Here is a 26856-nt window from a genome sequence, read left to right as displayed (position 1 = left end):
TTTGACCAAATTATTGCTCCAGTCAAGTTAAGACTTGAAACACTTGATTTTAGATACATTTGCACATTCTGAACAATTTTGGGGTTTCTAGCTGTATTATTTAGTGCCACTTGTTTTTTTCATTTAAAACGATTATTTAGGGAAACACATTCAACTCATTACTCGGTGATTTAACAATTTAAACATTAATATACTGAAGCATATATTGACAAAGTTTGGAAAAGCTACTTTATATTCTTAGATTATTGTGCAATACTTTGTAAGCTACGCACAGGTGCTTTATGATGGCATTGTGCTAGTAGATGCGAACTGGGGAAAGTCCCAGCACACTCGCTTGCCTTTATATCTTTCAAATGATTTACCGTATTTACTCGAATCTAAGCCGCACTTTTTTTCCAGTTTTTGTAATCCAAAAAACTGCCCACGGCTTAGAATCGAGTGCAAAGCAAATGGAAGTTCTGAAAAATGTTGGTAGGTGCCGCCACAACTAACTTCTGCCGTCGAATATATGTAGCGCTGCACAGGTATGCTTTGTAAGCACAAAGATAAATACTGGCGCCAAAACCTCTGCGTCAGTTAATAAATTTTAACAAACAAAAAGGTGGAAGACGGGCTTTTTTTTCTCCGCCCCGAGTTTCGACCACTTCATTTTCATACATTATCCAACGAAGTAAATACAAATTCCGTATTGTTCATTTCAAATGTAGCAGAATTTCAATGTACTACAAAAATCCGACTGGCAAGACTGTTTGGGATGTTTGTCAATACGGCCAACTCTACGTTCTGAATTTTTTCCTACCTGTGAGAAGAGATGGTTGCTAATAGGAACCTGATGAAATGTGAGTCACATGCAGTATTCTCTTCACCATAAGAATAATACGAATATAAACATTTTGCCATGTATTCTTTCGTGTTTGCTGCTATCTCATTTAAATCCTGTCTGCCTAATAAACTACGAAACTAGAGTGAGACAACAGCAAACGCGGAAGAATATACGTATCGTGCCATGCTTATATTCGTATTATTCTTATGCCTAATAGTGATACAGTCAGAAATGAAGCACGGCAACTGACTAGATTTTTAAATCTAAGATGACTAATTTCTGTGTAGAATTTGATGTACTAAAGAAGCGGCCACAAAGATTTTCAAACGCAGAAAAATTTTCGCCTAACTCTCGTTCAGAACATGTTCTATCATACGCAGTCTACTATTTTTGGTTTTTGTTGATCATTATCAAAGAAAGCAGCAGTGTAAGTAACAACAAATAGCAGTCTCTTGCCATTGTTTTGCTAATGAGACGATTCCTCACTACTACTTCTTTTTTTTTTTTTTTTTTTTTTTTTTTTTTTTTTTTTTTTTTTTTTTTTTTTTTTAAAAGCGCAGTAGCGCGCACAAAAGCAAGCCATGCCGCGAGTGGCAACAGGTCGTAAACACGCACTATCAGAATGCGACAAACAATGCATGACACAGTACAGTAATGCATTTTCAGCTTAGAGTGTGACACTTATCAGATCAAAGCAATATAAGCAATCGATTCAAACCAGACGAAGCGCGTGAAAAAGGAAAGGTACCGGTATAAATACGGACGGAGCGCCTGACGCATAGCAATGGCTACCTGGTAAGGCTTAACTGCTAAGCTTACGACTCGAACCAAACTACTGTGGCTGTATCGTCATTCAATCGACCTAAATTGTGTTTCATATTACAATGGACCACCTTTGTTTCAATTTGGAGGTGCGGCCTAAAACTTTTCTCTCCCCTTGAATTTTGAGTCTCAAATTTCAGGTGCGGCTTAGATTCGGGAATTTTTTTTTTTCCTTTATTTAGAGTCTCATTTTTCAGGTGCGGCTTAGATTCGAGTGCGGCTTAGATTCGAGTAAATATGGTAGTGCTTGTTTTGCCACATGTCGGTATCTGAGACGAGATGAGCTCTACATACCAGAGAGTTTGAAATGCTACTATGTTGTGCGGAGTGATGACAGCTTGTGGCCTGCAAATATAACTCTGTTTGCTTCAGTTTGTGTAGACCCTATGTCCCAGTGTACCATCGATTTTTCTTCTAACCGTGACACTCAGGAATGATGAGATGACATCTTTTTCCATTTCCATGGTGAACTGAATACTCGGATGGAGTGAATTCAAATGTGAAAAAACATAGGTAATGTCTGTACTCCATGAAGCCACACCACAAATGTATCACCTACATGCTGCCAGAAGCAGCTAACTGCAGTGCCTTTTCCTCATTGTCTTCCATAAAATACTTGGCCACCATGGGAGACAAAGAACTTCCCATGGCAACACCATCCAGTTGTTTGAAATACTAGTTATTGAATAAGAAATAAATTGAGTGTAAGAACATGTTTAAACAATGTCACAATGTCTTTCTCAGACTTACTGCTGATAAACACTAATGAGTCCTGTAGCGGTATTTTCATGAATAAAGATGTAATCAAAGCTAACCACAAGATGTGACGGTTGTAGTTAAAGCGTCTTCAGTCATCCTGTGGAGTCTCTGAATTTCAGATGTGATGATCACATATGCTTACAAGGGGTCCCTACAATGAAGTAAGACGTTTAGCCAGGGAATAGGTAGCGTTGCCTGGGCGAAGAGAAGACCCATTCTTATGGATCTTCGGTAGGTCATACAGTCTTCAGTTAGGTGCAGCCTGTTGTTGCAGATGCTTGATGATGATAGTCAGAATAGAACTCTTGAGAAGGTCTAAAGTTTTTCTCTGAATTTTGCACATGCAGAATTGTCAAGCAGTGCCTGTATCTTGCCATTGTACAGAGTTGGTGACAGAAGGATGGTGGTTTTCCACTTGTCGGCAGATAAAATAATGAGGTTTTCGTCTGCTCTGAAGTTAAGCAGAGCCTTCCTTTCTGCTGATGTGATATTAAACTTTTTAGATGGGGCTCGCATTAAAATTTAGTTTGGCAGGTGTCCCTCCTAATCTGTTTTATTACTGGGAAAACCGCTATGTCGTCTAAGATCTTATGTGTGAGATTAAACATACTGGGCAAACTTGTCGAACCATGCAACAACATTATGTTGAAGACCATCGTGGACCAATAAATCAGTGGTAGTGGAGCATTGCCTGAACACAGGGCATTGCATGTTTTACAATAAGACAGAAGTTTAATCCTCAGTGTCATTATTCTGCGTTTGTGTCCTTAAGGAGGCCGTACATATCTGTACAGCAGACAATCAACAGGGATGTAGGTTTTCAGCTAAACACTGCCTGGAATACAGACTGGCTGCCATTAAAATAAAACAGGAGAAACAAGAACCTCTGATTCATGACGGGACACAGCTCTTCACAGAGATTTATGTCATCTTTTAACCACAGGGCATCTGGTAACACAGTCATTGCCCACTGTGAACATGTGGAATGCCTCTCATCTACTCGTAGTAGGAGTCACTATGAGCACTGCTTTCATCCAACTCTGAGCATCTCCCTGTGCATACGTATTTCCTGCTCCTCACTTGATAATTTTAGTGGCCGCTGCAAATTTGGCATCAGTTGCCTCTTGCAGCTGTGACAACAGCAACTACCACCACCTGAAGATATCAAATAATTCCATTGATGAAATATTGTGGGATTTGCACTATATTATCAGGCAGTAAAGACAAACACAAGAAGTGTATTTGCAACAATCCACTGGGAAATCCTAAAAAGCCACACATGCAAGGGCAACTTTGCTGCTTATCATTGATGACTGTAATGCATGGTAAAGTGTAGAGTATTCGTGAAGATGGGGATATCGAGTTGTTGTTGTTGTTGGTGGTGGTGGTGGTGGTGGTGGTGGTGGTGGTGATATGCAGGGTGCTTCAGAACTACTGTACATGCACTTTTACTCAAAAACATTGTATTCTATTCTGCATCATCAAAGTGGTCTCCAAATTAAGTACCGAAAGAAAGTCAAAAAGAAAAAAATATTGGAAATTTTGACACGCAAGCAACAAATGATTTTTGGTCCAAGTATCGTGCAATACTTATTTGAGTGTTACTGAGAGGGGTAAAAAGAACACACAACGCATTGAACCATGTAGCTTACTGAATAGTGCCAGTTCCATCACATGTAGTTTAAGGTATTGTTTGTGTAGTTCTTCATAATGTAACACTGCATCTTTGGTTTGTCATTATTATTTGTCTTTATTGCTTTTGTGTTACAATTGTATTACTGTTGTTGATCTTTCACAGTAAAGCAGAAATGGCTTGGCTGCGATTAGGAGCGGGCTGTGCTATGCTGAAAATATGTGAACAGAAGGGTGTTGGAGATCAGTACAGTGCAGAACAGTTTTACAACCTGTCACGCCTCATGACGGTAAGAAATTGCTCTACCATAACCATTACAAAAGTGAGCTGTTCATGCATGCATTTTGTAAAGCATACCTACCAGCTCTCCCGGTGTAGGTGGGAGAGTCTCAGTTTTCCACTTTTTCTCCTGCCTCCTGGTTATTCCATTATTTCTCCTGATTCTTCCATTATTTCTCCCAATTTTAGCTAATTATTGTTCTGTTTTGAAAACTTACAATTTGCTTTGCAGCTGTTTATAAAAAATCTTTCACTCATTAGTCTTTTTAATCAATATACAAGGTGTGTGAGAAAAGTAATGCGACTGACAACACTGTGAGTGATTTGGCAGTGCTGTGTGTGTCCATGCTTTCCAGATGTTGAGTCCAAGTTTCAGCTCTGTACAGCCATTAAGTTATTTGTGAGAGCACTATCAGTAAAGCTTTGTGTGTGTGTGTGTGTGTGTGTGTGTGTGTGTGTGTGTGTGTGAAATGGAACAGTGGAATTTAGAGCAGTTTTACGCAATTGAGTTTAACACCGAACTTGGAGAATCTGCGCGTGTGACCTTTGAAAAATTTAAACAAGTTTTTCACTGGCAGAAACATTTTGGTAGGCCAAGAATGTATTGAAGATGAACCTTACTCAAGGATGCCTTTAACTTCAAAAACACATGGAAATATAAAACGTGTGTCTTAACAGTAAGGATTATGGGTGATCCATTAAACTTAAAACACTTTTACTGTACATCAAACATTGACTGAAGGTTTGCAAGTGCAAAAGGTTGGTGCCAGAATGGTGCTGAAAAAACTCATAACTGAGCAGAAGGACAATCGAAGAAACGTATGTGTTGATCTTGAGAAGACAGCCAATGACCACTAGTGATTCAATAATGTGATTACGGGTGAAGAATCCTGGCATTTTGAGTATGATCCTGAGTCAGAGCGGCAAAGTGAGGAGAGCGCACTGAAATATCTCCTCGACCGAGAAAAGCTTGAATGAGCAAATCAAAGATGAAAACAATGCTGTGTTGATGTGCATTTTTGACACTAGGGGTACCGTGCATAAAACATTTTTTCCTCCAGGACAAACTGTCACCCAAGTGTTTACAAATATGTCCTTGGAAGGCTCAAGAATAGCTTGAATCAATTGAGACTGGACATTGCGCACAAGTGGATGCTTCATCATGGCAGCACCCCATGTTACATGGCCACTACTACCATAGAATTTTTTACCTCAAAAAGCATTCCTGTTGTTCCACAGCCCCCTTTCACCTGATCTGAGTCCTTGTGATTGTTACTTTCCTCAAAGTTGAAGAATGTCTTAGCCTGTCTTTTTGGGACTCTGGAGAACATTCAAAATAATTTTACCAACATGTTAGAGCCTACTAGTTGAAACCTTTCAGTGCTACCACCAAGACAGGGAACAACGCCTTCAATGGTATATAGCTGCCGAAGGGAACTGCTTTGAAGGGGACGTTATTGCTGTTTGAAGAAAATAACGTTGGGAAAAAATGGAAATGTCGTGTGGCTAGGGCCTCCCGTTGGGTAGACCGTTCGCCTGGTGCAGGTCTTTCGATTTGACGCCACTTCGGCGACCTGCGCGTTGATGGGGATGAAATGATGATGATTAGGACAACACAACACCCAGTTCCTGAGCGGAGAAAATCCCCGACCCAGCCAGGAATCGAACCCGGGCCCTTAGGATTGACAGTCTGTCACGCTGACCACTCAGCTACCGGGGCGGACAACATTGGGAAATAAAAAGTCAGTATTGTTACTTTTCACACACACCTCATACATATCGAAGTTCATAGATCTCAGGAAGTCACGCGAGACATCTGTATCAGTTGGTATTCTCCCTTCTCCGTGCACATTTTGCAAAATGTACAAGCATATTGTTCAGTGTTGTGCACTGTTTGGACTTGATTCTGTGTGTTGTCACTATGTTTAAGTGAAGTCGCTCATCATAGACTTTTTGATATTCAATATAAGTCCTAAGCTGCTGAATTCTGTCTTCCCCTTAGTCGTTATTAGAAGTATTGTGGCTGTTGGTCTAGTGGTCAAGTGCACCGAAAGGTTGTGGGTTTGTCTGTCATTAACCTAGCCTTCATCTCACAGTGACGTGAAGATTCACTTGTAACTTCATGTAGTTCAAATTCTTTTGTTGACATGTAGGTCCCCTTTCCCCACTGGGATCACTGTGGTAAGTTAGGGACGTGATTTGCTGGAAGTCTTGCCCAGTTGAAAGGCTTGCGCCAGGTCATTGAGCCACACGGAATTGTTCTATTTATTATTATTATTATTATTATTATTATTATTATTATTATACATCAATTGTACACAAATACTGGATCTTACAAATGACGTTGATGAGTGGCAGGACAGACACAGAACTAAATTTCCAATCATTTTGATCAGTTTTAGTCCTTAGAAACACAGCTTAAATTTTTGCCAGTGAAACAAAAATACCAACTAACTTCATTTATGAGGCACAGGAAATTGGGAACAAGTAATGTGATCAGCTAACCACATTTGACTCATGATTTTTTGTGCTCACTTCCCATCATTAACCATGATTCATTCAAATACCTCAGATTACAATAAGGAACCACTTACATTTAAACCATCACATACAAAATGGTGATCCACAGAATGCGTTTTATTGGTGAAGGACTTTGAAGATTCAACAAATTTACTGAAGAGACTGTGTACCCTACATTCCTTCACCCTCTTCTCAAACGTTTCTATGCAGTAGGGGATCCATATTGGATAGGATTGATGAAATATCTTGAAAAAGCTCAGAGAAGGGCAGCTCCTTAAAAGGAAAAACAGCTCCTTAAAAGGAAAAAAAAAAAAACACACACACACACACACACACCTTGGGGCTGTGTGTGCATGTTTCACATAATTTATATCACCAACTTTCGGAGAATTTATTGTCTTGATGAAATCTGAGCTCGCACAGAAAGATTTAGCTGTTCTTTCTTCGCATGTTCTCATAGAGAGTGGAGCAGCAGATAAGTACTCTGAAAGTGGTTCTGTGCATTCTTTGCCAAACACTGAAGCATAAGTTGCAGAGTAGTTGTGTAGGTGTATCTTTACACCCCTCTGACTTTGAATGAGTGCACGATTTAAGATTATCACCAACCGAAAGCACTTCCATATTTTCAAGCTGAGCAATAAAACCACTGCAGCTGTAATATCCTTTTATTTTTAGGCATACTGGTTTCTCATCTCTTACAGTTGCATCTTCAGGTGCAACTCTGTATATAAGTGGAAAAACAATTACTTATAAAAGTATATAGTCCCAGGATAGGATGAAACTGTAATGGGGATGTGTATGAAAGATGTACTCACAGGAGTCAAGTCATGATGTACATAATATATTATGGGAAGAACCAGTGTTCAGTGTCAATCCCATGGAATAGATTATCTGCTAAAAATGCGTTTGTCCTAAAAGTGATAAAATATTGTGGAGAATGCTCCCATTAAACTTGTGGAGAAGGATAAAAAACAATGAAGAGGAATTTTATTTAATGTCTCAAAGTATTAGAAGAAAATGTAAGAGGCACTCACTGAACATTAATGTGTAGAAGTGAACACCCACTGTCACATGCTACCTAGGCAACAATCCACTTGCTAAAGACTTTTGACCACCATAATAGCAGTATGTCAAAGAAAATGGACTGCTGTGTATAGGATCCCGTTAAAACCTAGGGTCAAACATGATGCTATAAAAAGCTGGTGTAATCCATGACCTGAAGCTTTAGTTGGCAACCCACATAACATGCAGATTGCATGAAAACAGACAGAAAGGAAGAATACTAAAGTGTAGTGCAGGAACAACAATAAGAAAACAGGTCATACCCACAAACAAGTTGACATGCTGCAAATACAGAAGGGACATTAAAGATTGATTATAAGCAAGAAACTTACCGAAAATAGAGGTAGGTACTATTGTGGGAAGTACGCACCAGAATGCCCAAGCTCAAGTAAGAAACATGAGTAATTAACCAGCAAGTGGCGTGGGCTTGCACCATGAAAAGAGTGCGTGGACATTGAAGTGGGAACAATATGAAGTCGGTGTGTCAAACTCTTGCAGAGTAGACAAGAGGGCTGAGTAGGTCCCCTTAAAATTAGTATTCAATACAACTTTTAATATATGCCTAATTGAATGTAGGGTGCCATAGGTCAGTAAGTACGAGGGCAGTTCAATAAGTAATGCAACACATTTTTTTTCTCGGCCAATTTTGGCTGAAAAAACCGGAAATTTCTTGTGGAATATTTTCAAACATTCCCGCGTCGTCTCGCATAGTTTCATTGACTTCCGACAGGTGGCAGCGCTGTACGGAGCTGTTAAAATGGCGTCTGTAACGGATGTGCGTTGCAAACAACGGGCAGTGATCGAGTTTCGTTTGGCAGAAAACCAGGGCATCTCAGATATTCATAGGCGCTTGCAGAATGTCTACGGTGATCTGGCAGTGGACAAAAGCATGGTGAGTCGTTGGGCAAAGCGTGTGTCATCATCGCCGCAAGGTCAAGTAAGACTGTCTGATCTCCCGCGTGCGGGCCGGCTGTGCACAGCTGTGACTCCTGCAATGGCGGAGCGTGCGATCACACTCGTTCGAGATGATCGACGGATCACCATCAAACAACTCAGTGCTCAACTTGACATCTCTGTTGGTAGTGCTGTCACAATTGTTCACCAGTTGGGATATTCAAAGGTTTGTTCCCGCTGGGTCCCTCGTTGTCTAACCGAACACCATAAAGAGCAAAGGAGAGCCATCTGTGCGGAATTGCTTGCTCGTCATGTGGCTGAGGGTGACAATTTTTTGTCAAAGATTGTTACAGGCGATGAAACATGGGTTCATCACTTCGAACCTGAAACAAAACGGCAATCAATGGAGTGGCGCCACACCCACTCCCCTACCAAGAAAAAGTTTAAAGCCATACCCTCAGCCGGTAAAGTCATGGTTACAGTGTTCTGGGACGTTGAAGGGGTTATTCTGTTCGATGTCCTTCCCCATGGTCAAACGATCAACTCTGAAGTGTATTGTGCTACTCTTCAGAAATTGAAGAAACGACTTCAGCGTGTTCGTAGGCACAAAAATCTGAACGAACTTCTCCTTCTTCATGACAACGCAAGACCTCACACAAGTCTTCGCACCCGAGAGGAGCTCACAAAACTTCAGTGGACTGTTCTTCCTCATGCACCCTACAGCCCCGATCTCGCACCGTCGGATTTCCATGTTTGCCCCAAGGAAGGACGCAATCCGTGGGAGGCACTACGCGGATGATGAAGAAGTTATTGATGCAGTACGACGTTGGCTCCGACATCGACCAGTGGAATGGTACCGTGCAAGCATACAGGCCCTCATTTCAAGGTGGCGTAAGGCCGTAGCATTGAATGGAGATTACGTTGAAAAATAGTGTTGTGTAGCTAAAAGATTGGGGAATAACCTGGTGTATTTCAATGCTGAATAAAACAACCCCTGTTTCAGAAAAAAAATGTGTTGCATTACTTATTGAACTGCCCTCGTATATTTTCCTTTTGACATGTTCAGAATGTGATGCAATTACTTAAACAATCTACACTTGTCTACCAATTTGTTTCGTAAAGTATTGATACCATGCAGAAATGAAGTAATCACCTGTGTGTGTGTGTGTGTGTGTGTGTGTGTGTGTGTGTGTGTGTGTGACCTATCAAAATTGCACTTTGCATTACATTTTGCGGGATTATGCCAAGAAAGAAAAGTTATTTATCTTGTGAAGGGAAGTTGCTACTCACCATATAGCGGAGATATTGAGTTGAGATAGGCACAACAAAAAGATTCACACAATTATGGCTTTCGGCCATTAAGGCCTTTGTCAGCAGTACACACACACACACACACACACAAACAAACAAACAAACAAACAAACAAACAAACAAACGCATCTTGCACAGACGTCTGCAGTCTCAGAGAGCTGAAACTACACTGCAAGCAGGAGCACCAGTGCGTCATGGGAGTGGCGACTGGGTGGGGGTAAAGAGAAGGCTGGGGGCTGGGAGGGAGAGGGATAGTATGGTGGGAAGTGGCAGACAGTGAAGTGTTGTAGTTTAGACAGAGGGCACGAGAGATGGTGCGGAGGGGGGAGGGGGTAAGTAGCAGAAAGGAGAGAAATAAAAATTAAAAGACTGGGTGTGGCAGTGAAATGACAGCTGTGTAGTGCTGGAATGGGAACAGGGAGGGGGCTGGATGGGTGAGGACAGTGACTAACGAAGGTTGAGGCCAGGAGGGTTACGGGAATGTAGGATGTATTGCAGGGAAAGTTCCCACCTGCGCAGTTCAGAAAAGCTGGTGGAAGGATCCATATATCACAGGCTGTAAAGCAGTTATTGAGATCAGGGGTATCATGTTTGGCTGCGTGTTCAGCAACAGGGTGGTCCACTTGTTATTTGGCTACAGTTTGCTGTTGGCCATTCATGCGGATAGACAGCTTAATGGTTGTCATGCCTACGTAGAATGCAGCACAGTGATTGCAGCTTAGCTTGTAAATCACATGACTGGTTTCACAGGTAGCCCTGCCTTTGATGGGATAGTTGATGTTAGTGATGGGACTGGAGTAGGTGGTGGTAGGAGGATGTATGGGGCAGGTCTTGAATCTATGTCTATTACAGGGGTATGAGCTATGAGGTAAGGGTTTGGGAGCAGGGGTTGTGTAAGGATGGACAAGTATATTGTGTAGGTTCTTTTTGTTGTGCCTATCGCGACTCAGCATCTCCGCTATATGGTGAATAGCAACTTTCCTTCTCCGGTATTGTGACATTCCATCCTGGATTTTCCATTGTTTGAGTTATTTATCTGGGGTGGGTGAATTGCTTCCTTACATTTTTTAGAGTGGTCATGGTAGTCTAGCAGGTAGAGCACTAGGCACAGGCACTGAAGGTCGCAGGTTCAATCCTGGAGAGAGGTGGGTATTTTTCCTGGTTCCAGTCCCTCAGGACATCCCAAGGTCCACTCAGTCTGCTATCAAATGAACATTTTGTTTTGGCAAAAACCAACAGCATGAACAAACTTCAAAACAACGCATGACACTGTGCTGCATGTTGTTATTTACAACTGGTTTCAGTCTGAAACCATTTTCATGGCAGCTATATGACTCACAAAAATAGACCTAATGTTACAATGAAAATAAAACATGAAATCCACAGATGACGACCAAATACTTGTGAAAAATGTTACAGTTGTGTTGTATGTTATACATGTCTTGAGATAAGGTTAACCAGCAATGCATGGACTGCCACTACCTCAAAAGACATTACACAGATCAATGCCAACAAACACATAATGAACATTGTGACTGAGTGGAAAAGTGGCAGCAAGTTCTGTATAAACTGAAAGCAAAACAAGTCAAAGAGGTCAAGAGACAAAGAACAACAACATGGAAAATCTAAGGATGTTGTCATTAAATAACTATGTGATTATTGAATCACACTCTCCAACTATGTACAGTTGTAATTGAAATTCATATTTCACAATGATAAGGATGAAATAAAATATAAAATTACAGATATACAAGATTTGATGAACATGAAAATGCAAAATAGTTTTCAGCCTTTCAGTAAACGTAACCATTTGTGGAATATCAATTAGTGTGATTACATAAATGTAATTGGAACGCAAAAATAGTATGAAAATTGCATACCTTTTGCATAACTTGGAAAAATATAAAATAAATATAGAGTATGTAGATGAAGTGCATCAACAAAAAAAGCCAAGTCTCTACGTGTGTTTTGTATTTCTCCAAGTGATGCAAAAAGTGTGCAATTTTCATAATATTTTTGTTATCTACTTAAATTTATGTAATCACATTACAGAGCATGTAGATAAAGTGCATCTAAAATTGTATGAATGCAACCAAAAGCCAATAATCTATATTCATTTTTAATTTTTCCAAGTATGCAATTTTCATACTATTTTTGTGATCCACTTAAATTTACTTAATCGTGTTAATTCATATTCCACGAGTGATTAATTTACTCAAAGGCTGAAGACTATTTTGTGTTTTCATTTTCGTTAAATCTTGTATACCTGTAATTTTATATTTCACTTCATTCTTATCATTGTGAAATATTAATTACAATTAGAACTGTACGTAGTGAGACAGTGTGATTCAGTAATAAAATAATGATTTAATGACAACATCCTTAGGTTTGGCATGTTATTTCTCTCTGATTCTTGTGGTCTTTGACTTGTTTTGTTTTCAGACTATAAATAACTTGCTGTCACTTTTCCAGTCAGTCCTCATCTTGATTTTGTGTTTGGTCACATTTGTCAAAATTGATTTATCTGATGTCTTCTGATCTTAGAGGCATTCCACGTATTTCTCGTTAACTTCATCTCAAGACATGTATGACATATGATACACCTGTAATATTTTTCGTAAGTATTTGGTTCTCATCTGTGGATTTCATGTTTTATTTCCATTGTCACATGTGGTCTATTTTTGTTTTTTTAGATAACTGCTGTGAAGATTGCTTAAAACCAAAACTGGTTGCAAATAAGTATTGTTACAGGCAGCACAGTGTCAGCATTTTTTTGAAATGCTATCAAATGTGTACTATACATCTTTCCTGCTGGTGAAAGTTTGTCAGGGCAATGGACTTGCCACCCCATGCCCCCCCCCCCCCCCCCCCCATGCTATGATGAAGAAAGGTAGTACTGTACCTACAGTCAGGCCAGTAGCCCAGTCATGGGCTGTGCAGCACAGACACTTTGATTCACATTTTCTGGTGTTCCCTGTCACCTACAGAACTTGCTTCAGTTATAGAGGCCAGAATACAATAAATCTATGCTTTTCCGTGTAACTATAAGTCTTTAATGTTTTGAGAAAAAATGAGGAACAACTACAGAATAGTAGCTTCCTTTTTGTTTCCAAACCATAAACTAAATGAACAGTGTTTTTCTTTGTCAGAACTATTGAGGATGATGACACGTGGAAGCTTCTGTTCTTTCCAGACAAGGCTTTCTAAACTTGCTAAAGAGCCTCAAAGAATGTATTTGGTAATGGGATGCTAGTTATCGTAACCTTTCAGTTACTCCATAAGATGATAAACATTATTTATTGGCTTATGATGTGCATTCTTCCTTTTGTACATGTTTACCATCACTATAACTGGAATATATGTTCCTAGGAGACACAATTAGAGGCAGGTTTTGCAACAGGCTTGTTTAAATTTGTGAGAGTTAGTGGAAATGTATTCAGTAGGGCTATCGCAGGAGCTAATGAAATTGAAAGAATCCATTGGTACATCTTTTGTTTCCTTTGACATAGGGTTTGGAGCAAATTCGTCATTTGCCTAGCAACTGTGTACATTATCCAGTATTCTTCCACATGTCTCTTCCTCTAAATAATGGAAATTCCTGTTTTTATTGCATGTTTGTCAAACCTGTGCAAGTTGTTCCTGCTTCAGATAATGGTAAATAGAAGTGTCTGTTGTGCTTAAAATATTTCTGATATTCATTTCGTACTTCCGTTCTGAGTTTGCTTACAGAGCAGTGCTACGGGGAGGGGGGGGGGGGGGATTTTATGAAACCTTGGGTATATTTATGTAACTGTAAGTTATCAAAAGTAGAATCTTCAAGTTTGTTAATTTGGAGGATGTTATAGATTTAGTTTTTATATATGACCAACTTTTAAGCTACTGTGACAGGCACCTTTCATCACGGTGACTCACCTAGATGAGCTCATCTTGTAACAGTAACTAAAACAGCCACATAAATTGTTTTATTAATGTTCAGTTCTAAGAGAGAGTGATTAATTTTGATTTTATTTTCTGCAGGATGAGGTACCACAGGTGCGTGAAATCTTTGCAACAAAACTACACAAAGGACTTGGACGAGGAATTCCTCAGAAATGTCTCCCACTGGATTTCATGGGTTTCTATGCTCTTGGTGGTATTGAACCCGATAAGAGAATAAAGATGCTTATTAAGCAGAATATGGTTGTAGATATTAATAAAAGAAGAGAATATGTCAAAAGTATCTCCATGGGTGCAATAGGTTAGTACATTAGCTTTCGAGTAACTGTATTTATTTATGTATATGTCTTTCTTTGTTCCAGAATATTTGCTGTTTCTAGGCTCATCATACAATAGATCTTTTCACTCAACTCTCAAAAGCCATGTGGCAAACAGTGTATTTGCAACTTTCACATTGTTGAAGGTCGGAATATTTTATTTCCAGCTGCCGGTGATATTTAAATACTTACAAAGTGTCATCTCAGAGATAGTTATTGCCTGCTTGAGGAATTCAAAGTGTGCTTTGACAGTTTCTACATAAAATAATAAGTCAGTTTTACTGTCTGGTCAAGTAAATTGTGATGTGATATTGCCTTTTGCAGTGTTACATCTTTTATGCACCTCTTTTACTGACATCCTGCAGGATCAAGAGTGAGGATCCCCTGACCACATCATGGGGAAATAAATGTTTCATGTTTCAGAATAATTGAAACTAAAATTCATGTTTAGATATGATAACTGAAATTTTTGGCTATTATGTTATGCTGACAGCAAAATTAATCAGGTGTCATTAGAACAATACTCCTGTTTGTAGATGTGTCATTCATTATAGGCAAGAACATGTTTCAAGTATGAATCCTTTCAGAGACTTCTGTTTTGGAACGCCACAATACTTTAGAACTGATGTAAAAGATTTTAGTGCTCTTCCTGCACCTTTATAGTAAGGAATAGATAGTTAGTATGCAAACAGATCAAATATTTTTTCTTGGTTCTTGATGCAGTGTGGTATTTTCACCCCTTAAACCTTGCCAATTCACCCATACAGTTTCATGAAGAGATGTTTGAGTGGTCAACGTAATCCCTGTTCACACCTTTAGGGATCCTCCCTGATTTTGGTCTGTTTTCACAATGTTTGGGTCCCAAAATTGTGTTCCGCGTTCCCTCCAGATGTGAATCCGTCGAGAATTACTCTCCAGACCAAATCACAACTCATCTGTAAAAAAACATTGGGTTGTGTACACCGTTTGCTTCGATACAAAATGTCCAGTGGTTGCTGCAAGGTCAGATGCCAGTACCATCATGTCCTTAGAGCCAAATAACAGTTCTCTCTTTCAGATGCCACATGTGGTTGTCCCTGCCCTTGTCTTCAGGGTACAGTTTCAGTCTCTATGAACTGTCGCCACGTCCGAGAAACAACAGAAGGATTTACATTACGCCATCCGGCCACACAAGTTTGTAACTGTCCTACTTCCATTCTTCCTCTAGTCCTCCATCACAGTGAGTCTGGGAGGCCTTTTGTCTGTGCCATACTGCACTGCCTGTGACTATGTACACAGGGATTTTGGATGTGGGACTACCAGGCAAACACCACCCAATTTGATAGGTGCCCTTATGTCATTGTCGGTGTGGTTGTCCGTTATCTGGAATGCCTTTTTCTGTGCAGAACATGGTCATAGGACTTCTGTTGATAGTTTATATTATAACCTCGTGAATTAGTCACAGGATGGGGAAATAGCAGATTGTTGCTTTAATTTTGTACACCAGTGTAAATGACAGTGTGGATACTGTTGGAAACTACATGAGGAATTTATGGATAGTTCCATAGTACAAGGGTAGGAACTTAAATAGTGGCAACTATTTATTCACTACCGACACAAAAGAGTTACATGTTTTGCACCTGTTACTGTCCATCAAAGTAGTTGGCAGCTTTGTGTAGAGCCCATTGCCAGCGATGTGGAAGGCATAGTATACCATTAGCAGAGCCTGTTCTATTGATGGTGCAAATGGAGCGGTCTGAAGTTATGGTATTTCTTGTGTACGACTGTGACGGTGTTATCCTAACGCATTACGTTCCTCCACGGCAGACCGTCAATGCACAGTATTACTGTTCGTCTTTCGAGCATCACCTGCGACCAATTTTGCGAAAGAAGCGGCGACACTTTCTGCGCAACCCATCCGTCATTTGCATGACAATGTGCAGGTGCATACAACACAAGCTGTGGCTGCTCTGTTCGGTCAGTGGAACTGGGAAGTACTGTACCATCCACCATACTCCCCGGACTTAAGTCCTTGTGACTTTGATTTAGTTCCGAAAATGGAGGAACCACTTCGTGGCATTCACTTCAGAACTGTTCCAGAGATTCGACAGGCAGTAGACTGCTCCATTCGCACCATCAACAGAACAGGCTCTGCTAACGCTATACTACGCCTTCCACATCGCTGGCAATGGGTTCTACACACCACTGGTACCGAGCGAGGTGGCGCAGTGGTTAGACACTGGACTCGCATTCGGAAGGACGACGGTTCAATCCCGCATCCGGCCATCCTGATTTAGGTTTTCCGTGATTTCCCTAAATCACTTCAGGCAAATGCCGGGATGGTTCCTCTGAAAGGGCACGGCCGACTTCCTTCCCCATCCTTCCCTAATCCGATGAGACCGATGACCAAGCTGTCTGGTCTTCCCCAAACCAACCAACCAACCAACACCACTGGTGACTACTTTGAAGGACAGTAACAGGTGCAAACAAGTAACTCTTTTGTATCAGTTGTGAATAAATAGTTGCCACTATTTAAGTTCCATCCCTCGTATGTAAAAAACACACATTGCCAGAAAGTAGTAGCAAAATGAACAAAAGCCTACACAATTCAGTGCTAGCGGTAAAACCTTATCATTTGAACGTCGTTGTAAGCAAATATAATGAATTGTGTATAAATTGGAGGAAAGACCTTATGTTATTTGACTACACTATTAATAATCAACTGGAAACAGCTACAACTGTTAAACATCTATGAGTATGTATACTTTTTTGGTATGATTTACGTTGTAACAACCACTTGAAACGATTTAGGAAGTATGGGTCCTAGAAACAGATTCGTTGGCTAGAAGTGGACCGGGTCATTCTCAGCGGGATCCACTGAATGGTCAACTAACCTCTTAATCACAGTTTGACAATGATAATTCATTCAGATGGACAACTGGTTGGTGGTCAAGTCCACATAAATCGCTGTGCAGAAGTTACAGCAGAGCTGATATATGGTATGCGGCTTTCACAGATGACCCTACCTCTTATACAATTGGATATGTCTGTGACAAGACTGGAATTGGATGTGTTTCCTCTTTACGCCACACCCAGTCCCAAGCCCTTGCCACAAGATCATGCCACTGCGGAAGATCCAGATGCAAGTCCTGTCCTATGTACCCATCAAGGATCCCTCTTCATCTGTTCTATCTCCCCCTCCAATCCAGACTGCCACATCATTGTGTGCTGTGCACAGCCCCTGTGCCTGCAGCCAGAAAGAGCTCATTGGTGACAAATTCCTGTCCGGTGTACCTTTTGCCTCTCCTTCCCAACTGTCAGCCACACTTCCCCAATCCTCCCTCCCATTCCCCATCTCCTTTCTCTTCTCACCCACTCCACCCGACACATCCCACCACCTCAGTTTAGCTTCAGTGCTCGCACAGTGTAGTCAGCGAGGTCAATGTATCTGGAGGAGGGAGGGAGGGAGAGAGAGAGAGAGAGAGAGAGAGAGAGAGAGAGAGAGAGAGAGAGAGAGAGGCAAGTAGTGTTCTCAGTCTTGTTTACGTACCTGTGGACGACTAAGTATGTATGTTTACTCTTTCAATTATTTATATTCATCCATAGGCTTTAAATATTGTTTGTCAACCTGTGGCCCTTGCGAAGCAGAATTAATAGATACAGAGAAGATTCAAAGTGGACCAGCACATTTTGTCATGTGTTCATTTAGTAAGTGTTTGTGTGATGGAAATGATTATTCAACTCGAATGATAGATATCACAAGTGAAGTATTGTATATCACACAGAGGCTTACTGTTAAATTTACAAAAGTAGAAGTTCTTTGAAGACTGGTAATATGTTGCTTTCTCCTACTTATATCTCAGTAATGAATTAAACAACAAAATTCCAGCAATTTGGAATCATAAGTAGGCATTCTTTCTGCACATTGTTCAACAGTAGAATAGGAAGGAGGAAGATTATGGTGGTATACAAAGTCTCTGCCATACACTGTAAGGCGGTTTTCAAAGCATAGATATAGGTGTGAAAGACTAAGTTTTGGATCTTTATATGTGCATTTTGGGGGCAATGTGACACCAATTTCACTCTTCAAGCATACCTTGTGGACTAACTCAAAGTGTCTACTAATCACAGGTTCCCCTCCGTAACACTTAAATTCCTTACTCTCTGGACTGAAGATGTATTAGAATCTCTGTGCACTGAAGCTGTGTAATTAGAATCTCTGGGAGTGACTTGAAGTGTGAGATGATCTATATTTATGAGATGTGACTGGTTACCACACTGTTTGTGAAAGGCAGCAATCCAGCTTACAGTCCTTGTCTTACCAGCAATCATTCTTCCCATGAACCATACCCAACTAGAACTGGAAAATGAGGAAGTAATAGTGGTACACAAACTGTCCTTCACTACACACCGTAGGGGGTGTGCAGTACCACCAAGGTTTAGAATCTATTAATCAACTTCTTTACTGAAACTACCTGGCAGATTAAAACTGTGTGCCCGACCGAGACTCGAACTCGGGACCTTTGCCTTTCGCGGGCAAGTGCTCTACCATCTGAGCTACCGAAGCACGACTCACGCCCGGTACTCACAGCTTTACTTCTGCCAGTATCTCGTCTCCTACCTTCCAAACTTTACAGAAGCTCTCCTGCGAACCTGCAGAACTAGCACTCCTGAAAGAAAGTTTGGAAGGTAGGAGATGAGATACTGGCAGAAGTAAAGCTGTGAGTACCGGGCGTGAGTCTTGCTTCGGTAGCTCAGATGGTAGAGCACTTGCCCGCGAAAGGCAAAGGTCCCGAGTTCGAGTCTCGGTCGGGCGCACAGTTTTAATCTGCCAGGAAGTTTCATATCAGCGCACACTCCGCTGCAGAGTGAAAATCTCAATCTGGAAACTTCTTTACTGAAAATATGGCCTCCCCCTCGTGCATACATACATAGTGACTCTATGTGATGCACGCAGCAACTGTAATATGCTTAATAGTTCCTAAAGAAACACCAAGTCATATGAACTTGGCCCCATAGTCCTTAGCATTGTGATTGGCCCTGATGTAAAAGTGTCACTATGCTTTCTGTAAGTGCGATGGTGGCCAGTCAACACAGAGGAAAACATTATCAAGTGAAGAATTACTGTGGTCTGCTGTCAGAAGGCCAAGGTAGTGTCCTTTGTGCTTGCACAACACGAGTAGCCACCTCCTAGCAGCAAACATCAACGGTCTCATTGTCAGCGTGCTAGGTGGGCAAATGATGTTAGTTCAGGCTGTAGCATCAGTGCCAACCCCAGAATGGCAGACAGAATAAACATGCACTCCAAGAGCATGGCATGAAGACAGTTGGCAGGACAACCAACATAACAAATGTGCTATTCAGAGTGGCCAAAGACAAATTGGGTTTACGGAATATTGTGCACTTGTGACAAAGTGTGTATCAGAAGTACTGAGCAGTTCATTAACACCAAGGTCACGGAACACAAATGTAAGTAAAACTTCACTGAAACTCAAGTTCTATCTGTGAAAAGTAGTTGCCATATTTGTTTATTCTGAGAAGACAGAGAGATCTATAAGCATTATACCAACTTTTAACAACAAAAAGGAAAGTCTCAGGGTAAGTGAATGTTGGATTCCTATGTCTTGCACAAAATGATAAAGGTGGTTAATAAGTGGGAGAACAGAGTGGTGATGGCCACAGAGAAGTGCTTGGATAGTGATACCGAAGAGTTTGATATCAATTCATTATAAGTAATGGAGGATAATGAGAGTACCAGCTACTTAAGTTGTTGAGACCTCATCAAATTATCAAAGAAACTCGTCCGCTGAAGAACCCAAAACAGATTTCTACAGACAATATGCCTTTCGGTGTCTCATTTACTACTTGCAGGTTGTCCTTGCCTACAAAATTCCAGACAAAATGCACAGATCAGTTGACAGATTACATGTGTGCTTTCAAAGATACTGTGCCTGTGCAGCAGCTTGCAGGCATATGAGTTGGCTTCTGTGCAGCCTAAACTAAGATAATTTCCCCACTTAGTACACTGACGTTGACGTTAGCTGCTATGATGTGGCTACTCATGTTGTGCATGTGCCCAGGAACTTTCCTCTTCCCATCTCCCTTAGCCATTTGACAGTAGACATCTCATGGCATGACCATAGTAGTTATTCACTTGATAACATACCTTTTTCATGTGGTGACTGGCCACTGTGGAATTTACAGAAAGTGTGGTGTTACATCAGGGCCATATATACCGCTATGGGCCTGCAGAGCAAATTGATAGGATTGGGAGTTTCTTTATGAACTATTAAGTATATTACAGCTGTTGGGTAGATCCCTTAAAGTCCCTGTACAAGGAGGCACAAGGGGCACTCATATTTTCAGTAAAGAAGTTGATTAATAGATTCTAAACCTATGTGGTATTCTATAACACAGTAAATACCTTTTTCATGGCATCACACAACATGTTTGTGAGTTATTATAGCTCAGGAGAAACACTTGCATAAAAACATATCATAGTAGTTTTGGAACAGACAAGTAATTACACAGTGGTAGGCCAGAACTGTAACCTGGATTGCCTTTCATAAACACTGTACTAGTCAATCACGCCTCACAAAACATCTCTCAACACTTCAACATATCACGCTCAGAGATTCTAACCGCACAGCTTCAGTGCAAAAACTATGTGAAGTTTGAGTATTATGGAGGGTAATCAACAATATGTAGACACTTTGAGCTAGTACATGAGGCGTGCCCAAAGAGTGCAATGGTGCCTCCCAAAAGGATTCAAAACAGAGCTTACCACATGCACATCTATAATCTGTAAATCATCTTACATTGCATGGCAGAAATATGTTAAATTTTGCTTAGTATTGTGTTTTATCCTCAGAATGCATGTTGTGGGTAAAGCAAACCAAAAGACTGTGATTTGTTGGCAGAACACTTTAAAGTGCAACAGGTTTAATAAAGAGACTGCTTATATCACACTTGTCAGCCTTCTTTTTGAATATTGTTGTGCAATGAGGGATCTGTGTCACAGGGAACTAACATGTGACACAGACATGATATGTGAATTGGATGGCAATCATTAAAACAAAGGCATTTTTCATTGCAGCAGTATGTTGTGAAATTTCTATCACTAGCTTCCTCTTCCAATTTCAAAAATATTCGGTTGGCACCCACCTACTTAGGGAGAATTGATGATCATGATAAAATAAGAGAACTCGGAGCTCGCACACAAAGATTTAAGTGCTCGTTTTCCCGCATGCTATTCGAGAGTGGAACAGTAAAGAAATAACTTTAAGGCAGTTCAATGAAACCCTTGCCAGGCACTTAATTGTGATTGTGGAGCAATCGTGTAGATGTAGAAACAGTTGTATCTCATGTCCGACATACCATAGCCCACATATTCTTCTCGTTCATGTTACATGTTACACATATGTTGTATGCACTCCTCCTATGGATTGGAGGCTCATACAAAAGGTTAAGTAAATATGGGTGGGGGGCAGGGCTCAGTTTTTGTGCCATTCCTCATGAGTAATGCTTCGAGTCAATAGAAATACTTTTGAAGTTAGAACCTTTACTGCCAGTCCATTGTTATCTTGTAATCATTTCACTGTTTCCCACTGGTTTCAAAGTTCAAGATATTTAAAAAACTAGAGATTTGATTATATTATAAACACTGTCTGGGAATTTTTGCCCAATTTTTCCTCTTTCAGCAGCTGGTATATAAATATTAGTTATAAAATAAATAAATTTTAATGTAATTATAATTATTAATATTGTGGTACATAATATTAAAAATATGAATAATAATATTAATGTTACAACAGACTTAGGACATGGATGAATTGGGAAGATAGTTGATTTAAATAATATAATTTTATCAGTTTAATAGTAAATGTCTAGTTTTCTAATTGTTGTAGTACGTGTGTTGGTTACTTTAAGAAACATGTATTTCTGTTTTTTTAATGTTCATTAGCTGGCCTGCTAGATAAAGGACTCACCCAATTGACACACATTCTTCCTGACTACATGATGGTATTTGCTGTACCTGTGCTGACTCATCATCCTTTCTATACTTCTCATGAAGACTTGGATCAGCTCATGAAAATCAAACAGTGCCTCTGGTTTGTTATGGAACCACTCATAACAAAAAATGATCTCTATTGCTTTGGGTTCTACAAGAGTCTCATTGAAAGGATGAAGAATCACAAAGATGCATTTAAAGGAGATGAGGATGCTGTGAATCACGTGAGTACCGCTTACATACTTTTTTTTAAAAAAAAAGTCTGAAGCTGTTAGTATATACATGTATCAAATTGATGTGCCCAAAATGAAGTTCTGTTAGTGTGTACTAATTGCTAATATGACAATGGGTGTCCAGAGGGTAATGGGAGGAACAACAGCTTACAATTAAAATTGTAAATAAAACTGGAGATGAACTATTGTTTTGCTTCCATTAGTCTGATAAATAGATAATGATGTCCAGTCACAGAATTCTCGACTAGAATACTCATAAAATCTTAATCTTATAGCCCCCTGCGGATCCAGGGGTAAGAATAGGCCCGAGGTATTCCTGCCTGTTGTAAGAGGTGACTAAAAGTAGTCTCACGCATTTGGGCCTTTATGTGGTGGTCCCCTATAGGGTTTGACCACCATTTTTCAAAATTTTCCTGAAGAGCGAGCCAGTTAGGGAAGGGCGCCTTACATGGTACATGTGTCCATTGTGCATTGAGATTTTTAGTCCACTTTCTCGTTGACGCATTGCATTCCCGCCAGTTGTCTATCTCTTTGGCGAGTACAACTTCCTGGGTGCTGTTTCCACCACACACTATGCAGTGTCACTTTGTGCTGACGGTGACCATGAACTTCTTTGTACCTCATATCCAGCATGGTAGCCAGTCCGTTGTGGTGGGGCCACCATGTACCCTATTGATTGTAGCTTCCTGACAACAAAGGGATCACTCTGCTGCTTGCGCTGCTTACTCCCCATGTATGCCAAGGAGTAGATACCCGTCACCCTGGGGCATCGAGAATCCCAGAAATGGCCATCCTGCCAGGTGGCCTTTGCTGTGGCTGGGTGGTGCCCATGCGGAGGGCCCCTGGTCGGAGTGGGTGGCATCAGGGCGGATGACACGTCATGAAGCGTAGTACATCATCTCTTGCTGGTGGTCCGCCGCCAGCAGTCTCTAAGTGGGCAAAGTTTAACTTTAATGCTGAGAAATATGACCCCAAGTTATTCCCCACCCTGGCCACACCATGAGAGGAATGCCAGGCTAAGGATGGCAGTGAAGCTTATTTGCCCCGGTACCTCGTATGTACGAGAGTTGATGGGGAATCTTTCATGTCCATGAAGCCTCAGTTTTTTGTGGAGCATTTGGAAGACAAGTTCGGGGAGGTGGAGGAGGGCTTGTCCAAAATGTGCTCTGGGTCAGCATCCTCTGCCCAGTCACGGGCGTAACTCTCTTGTGGCAAGTTGGGGGATGTTTCCGTTACCATCATGTGTCATAAGAGCTTAATTATGGTCCAGAGTATTACATTCAGCAGGGACCTTCTTTTGCAATCTGATGACGAGCTGCGCGCCAATTAAGAGTGGCGAGATGTTCATTTCGTCCGGCGCATCCATCGGGGTCCGAGGGATAACCTGGTTGCCACCGGTCCCTTCATCTTGGCCCTCGAGGGTGATACATTGCCTGAGAAGGTCAAGGTGATTGTCTACTGCTGTGACGTCAAGCCATGTATCCCTCCCCCGATGTGGTGCTTTAAGTGCTGGAAATTCAGCCATATGTCTTCACGCTGTACTTCCAGCCCCACATGTTGAGATAGTTGACTACCATTGCATCCCAATACTCCATGCACCTTGCTCACCAGAATGCAGGATTTTATAGAAAGAGAGGAAAATCATGGAGTATAAGAACCTGGACCGACTGACCTACACTGAGGTTAAGAGGAAATTTGAGCGCCTACATCCTGTGGCTATGACCACCTCGTACACCACCACTACGAGAACAGTTCTCGCCCCATCAGCTCCTTGAATTCCTGTCGCCTCTCAGAACTGGGAGACTAGACCTGCTGCCTTGATGGTGGGGGGCACTTCTTTCCCTGTTGCTCCCACACCACCTACTTTGGGAGCAACGCCTCATCGGCTGATTTAGTTTTATGTTTTGTTCATGTTCTTTTTATCAGTTTTAGTACGTGTCCTTTGTCCCTCTGTGTCCTCCACCCTAGTGCTTCTAGGGTGAAGGTTTTAATGCTTTGCAGAGTGGCTGGCTTATCCTTTTTTATTCCCATGGTCAGCCAGCCATGGTAATCTGCTTTGTTGTTTTAATCTGTTCATCCCGTTTCTTGCGTTTCTGTGGTTTTCTTGTCCCCTTTTGTCCATTTACATGTTTGCTGCCCTTCATCATTCTTGTGATTTTTCCTTTCATTCCGTTTTGAGTTGTCAGTCTCGTTTGTTTTATTCTCACACTTGTGGCATTGAGGGACTGATGACCTCTTAGTTTTGTCCCTTTCCCCCTCTTTTAATCCAACCAAACAACCAACCAACCTAGTCTTATAGATATTTTGGTTGGTCTTTGTTTAAGTCAGTAGAGGGAAATGGCAACCAATTTAGAAGTAAAGGCGTCATTGATTGGCACACACAAAAAGAGAATGGAAACTTTGCCACCTGTGCACCTATCTTGTGCTGACAGGACACACAGCCAGAAAGTGTAGGTGCACAGGTGCGCGTGTGTGTGTGAGTGTGTGCAGGTGCGCGTCTTTGTTTGTGTTTCATTTCGGGTGTTTTGTTGGCAGGTTCTGCATCACATAACTTGAGTGAATTTATAATACGTTGACAAGAAATGGATTGAGAATGTAGTCTCTCAGAAGGATGGTGTGATCACTTCTGCCATGGCATTCTGGGCAAAATATTTGTATATTTCTTCTACATTATTAAAATATACTAATGAGGAAACACTTGCTCTCACATACAATAAAATATAGTTCTGAGAAATTTGGAATTTGAGTGTGGAAATAACTGAAAGATTCGAAAAAAAATGTGATTTAGTAAAATCAACACCCAGAAACATATCTTATTAAAAGTTTTACAGGGAGTAATATCAAAAGTGCCATGAAAACCAGTCGTGAACCTTTGGTTGAATATAAAAAAATGTTGGACAACACTCCCTGTCATCTTCATATGTAATTTATAATAGAAGGCTAAAAACGTTTCTCAGGCAAATGTTCATTACGGTGGTAATCAAAGGTGCCACTTGTTTTGCGTATGAAATTAATTGGCCCTCCCCCCCCCCCTCCCCCTCCCTCCCTGTGGCAAACTGCTTATGTCAGTGGCCTCTTTTAATCTTTGTTTGACCTGTTCGTGATTACAAATGCTTAAAAATTCATATCTGTCTTTTTGTAAGTTAGAAATTGATTATGTAATACAGGTGGTTTCAAAGAGATTAATACACTATCACAAGACTATATTTTCAATATAAATGAAAGTGGAGCACATGGAGTACATTTTAATGTAGACACAGTATTGTTAAAGCTTTTATTTTCAAAATCACCATCCAGTTTTACAAGGATATATATTTTACATGCATGCAGATGCAACCAAGAGGTAATTCTTACAGTTATATCTAGGATCAAAGTTTTTATTTACCTTTCAATGTTGTCTGCCCTGGTATCCAGTCTTCTTTAGCTGTCGAATTAAATTTCTCCACACACAATTGTTTTATAAATGTTATGTTGCAGATAACATTCCTGGAAGCTGTCCAACCTTTCACAGTAGCTCAAATAATCTGTTGGAGTTAATTCTGGGTGGTAAGGAGGAAGGTCTAAAGCATTGTGTACTGCAGTTTGTCGAGTCTTATCAGTGGATTACCCAACAGTCCTTGAGTGGTTCGTCAAATGAACTCGTATAGAACAGGTTTCAGCATGTCATCTGAGAATGGGTTACATTCCTTTGTCTGCCAATTTGAAATATCATCTTTAGTAGAATGAGACATAAATGTAAACAATGTGTCTGTTTCCCTCTTTAAATTAATTTTTTACATTGCTTTGAATATGCAATTCTTTTATCTTGGATGATGATTCTCTCGAACAGTATTGAGCCTGCCTCCCTCCTCCCCCCCCCCCCCCCCCTCTCTCTCTCTCTCTCTCTCTCTTTCTCTTTCTCTCTCCAGTTGAAACCTAATTTCTTTAATAACGCCTTACAGTAGGGTTACTATCTTGAAAGTCTTTAGATTGTTTCAACTTCTTCTTAACTCCTTCCACTGTAGGAACTTGTTTTTCAGTCAGATAAAAATAGTTGTAAACGTTTCCCCTCCCCCCCCCCCCCCCCCCCCTCCCCCCGCCGCTCCAGGGTGCTCATCACTCGGGTTTGTGTTTGGCTACCACAGGGCCCCAGTGTATGCAGCACTTTTTGCCTTACGAGCTGTATGTGTATCCTCTTGCTATTCATTTTCCCCTCCCTTGGGGAACATGTCTGGGGTATTATTGGGAATGTTCTGCATTCTGTTGCTGACTTGCGAACAATCTCAACTTCAGTTTTG

At 40.9% G+C, this 26856-nt stretch overlaps 1 protein-coding gene across 2 annotated transcripts in view; it reads left to right on the top strand.

The window, feature by feature from the left end:
* Window positions 1-26856, top strand: part of LOC124619907 (sister chromatid cohesion protein PDS5 homolog B-B) — a 188039-nt gene that overhangs the window by 126940 nt on the left and 34243 nt on the right. For both annotated transcript variants that reach the window (XM_047146541.1, XM_047146540.1), the window contains exons 17-19: window positions 4203-4326; window positions 14121-14340; window positions 22299-22570. In XM_047146541.1, the coding sequence (XP_047002497.1) occupies window positions 4203-4326; window positions 14121-14340; window positions 22299-22570 (616 nt within the window). The remainder of the gene's footprint in view (window positions 1-4202; window positions 4327-14120; window positions 14341-22298; window positions 22571-26856) is intronic.

Source organism: Schistocerca americana, chromosome 6, assembly GCF_021461395.2.
Source record: "Schistocerca americana isolate TAMUIC-IGC-003095 chromosome 6, iqSchAmer2.1, whole genome shotgun sequence".
Lineage (NCBI taxonomy): Eukaryota > Metazoa > Arthropoda > Insecta > Orthoptera > Acrididae > Schistocerca > Schistocerca americana.
The sequence above is the reverse complement of the archived record's forward strand: the minus strand, read 5'-3'. Positions and strand labels throughout refer to the sequence as shown.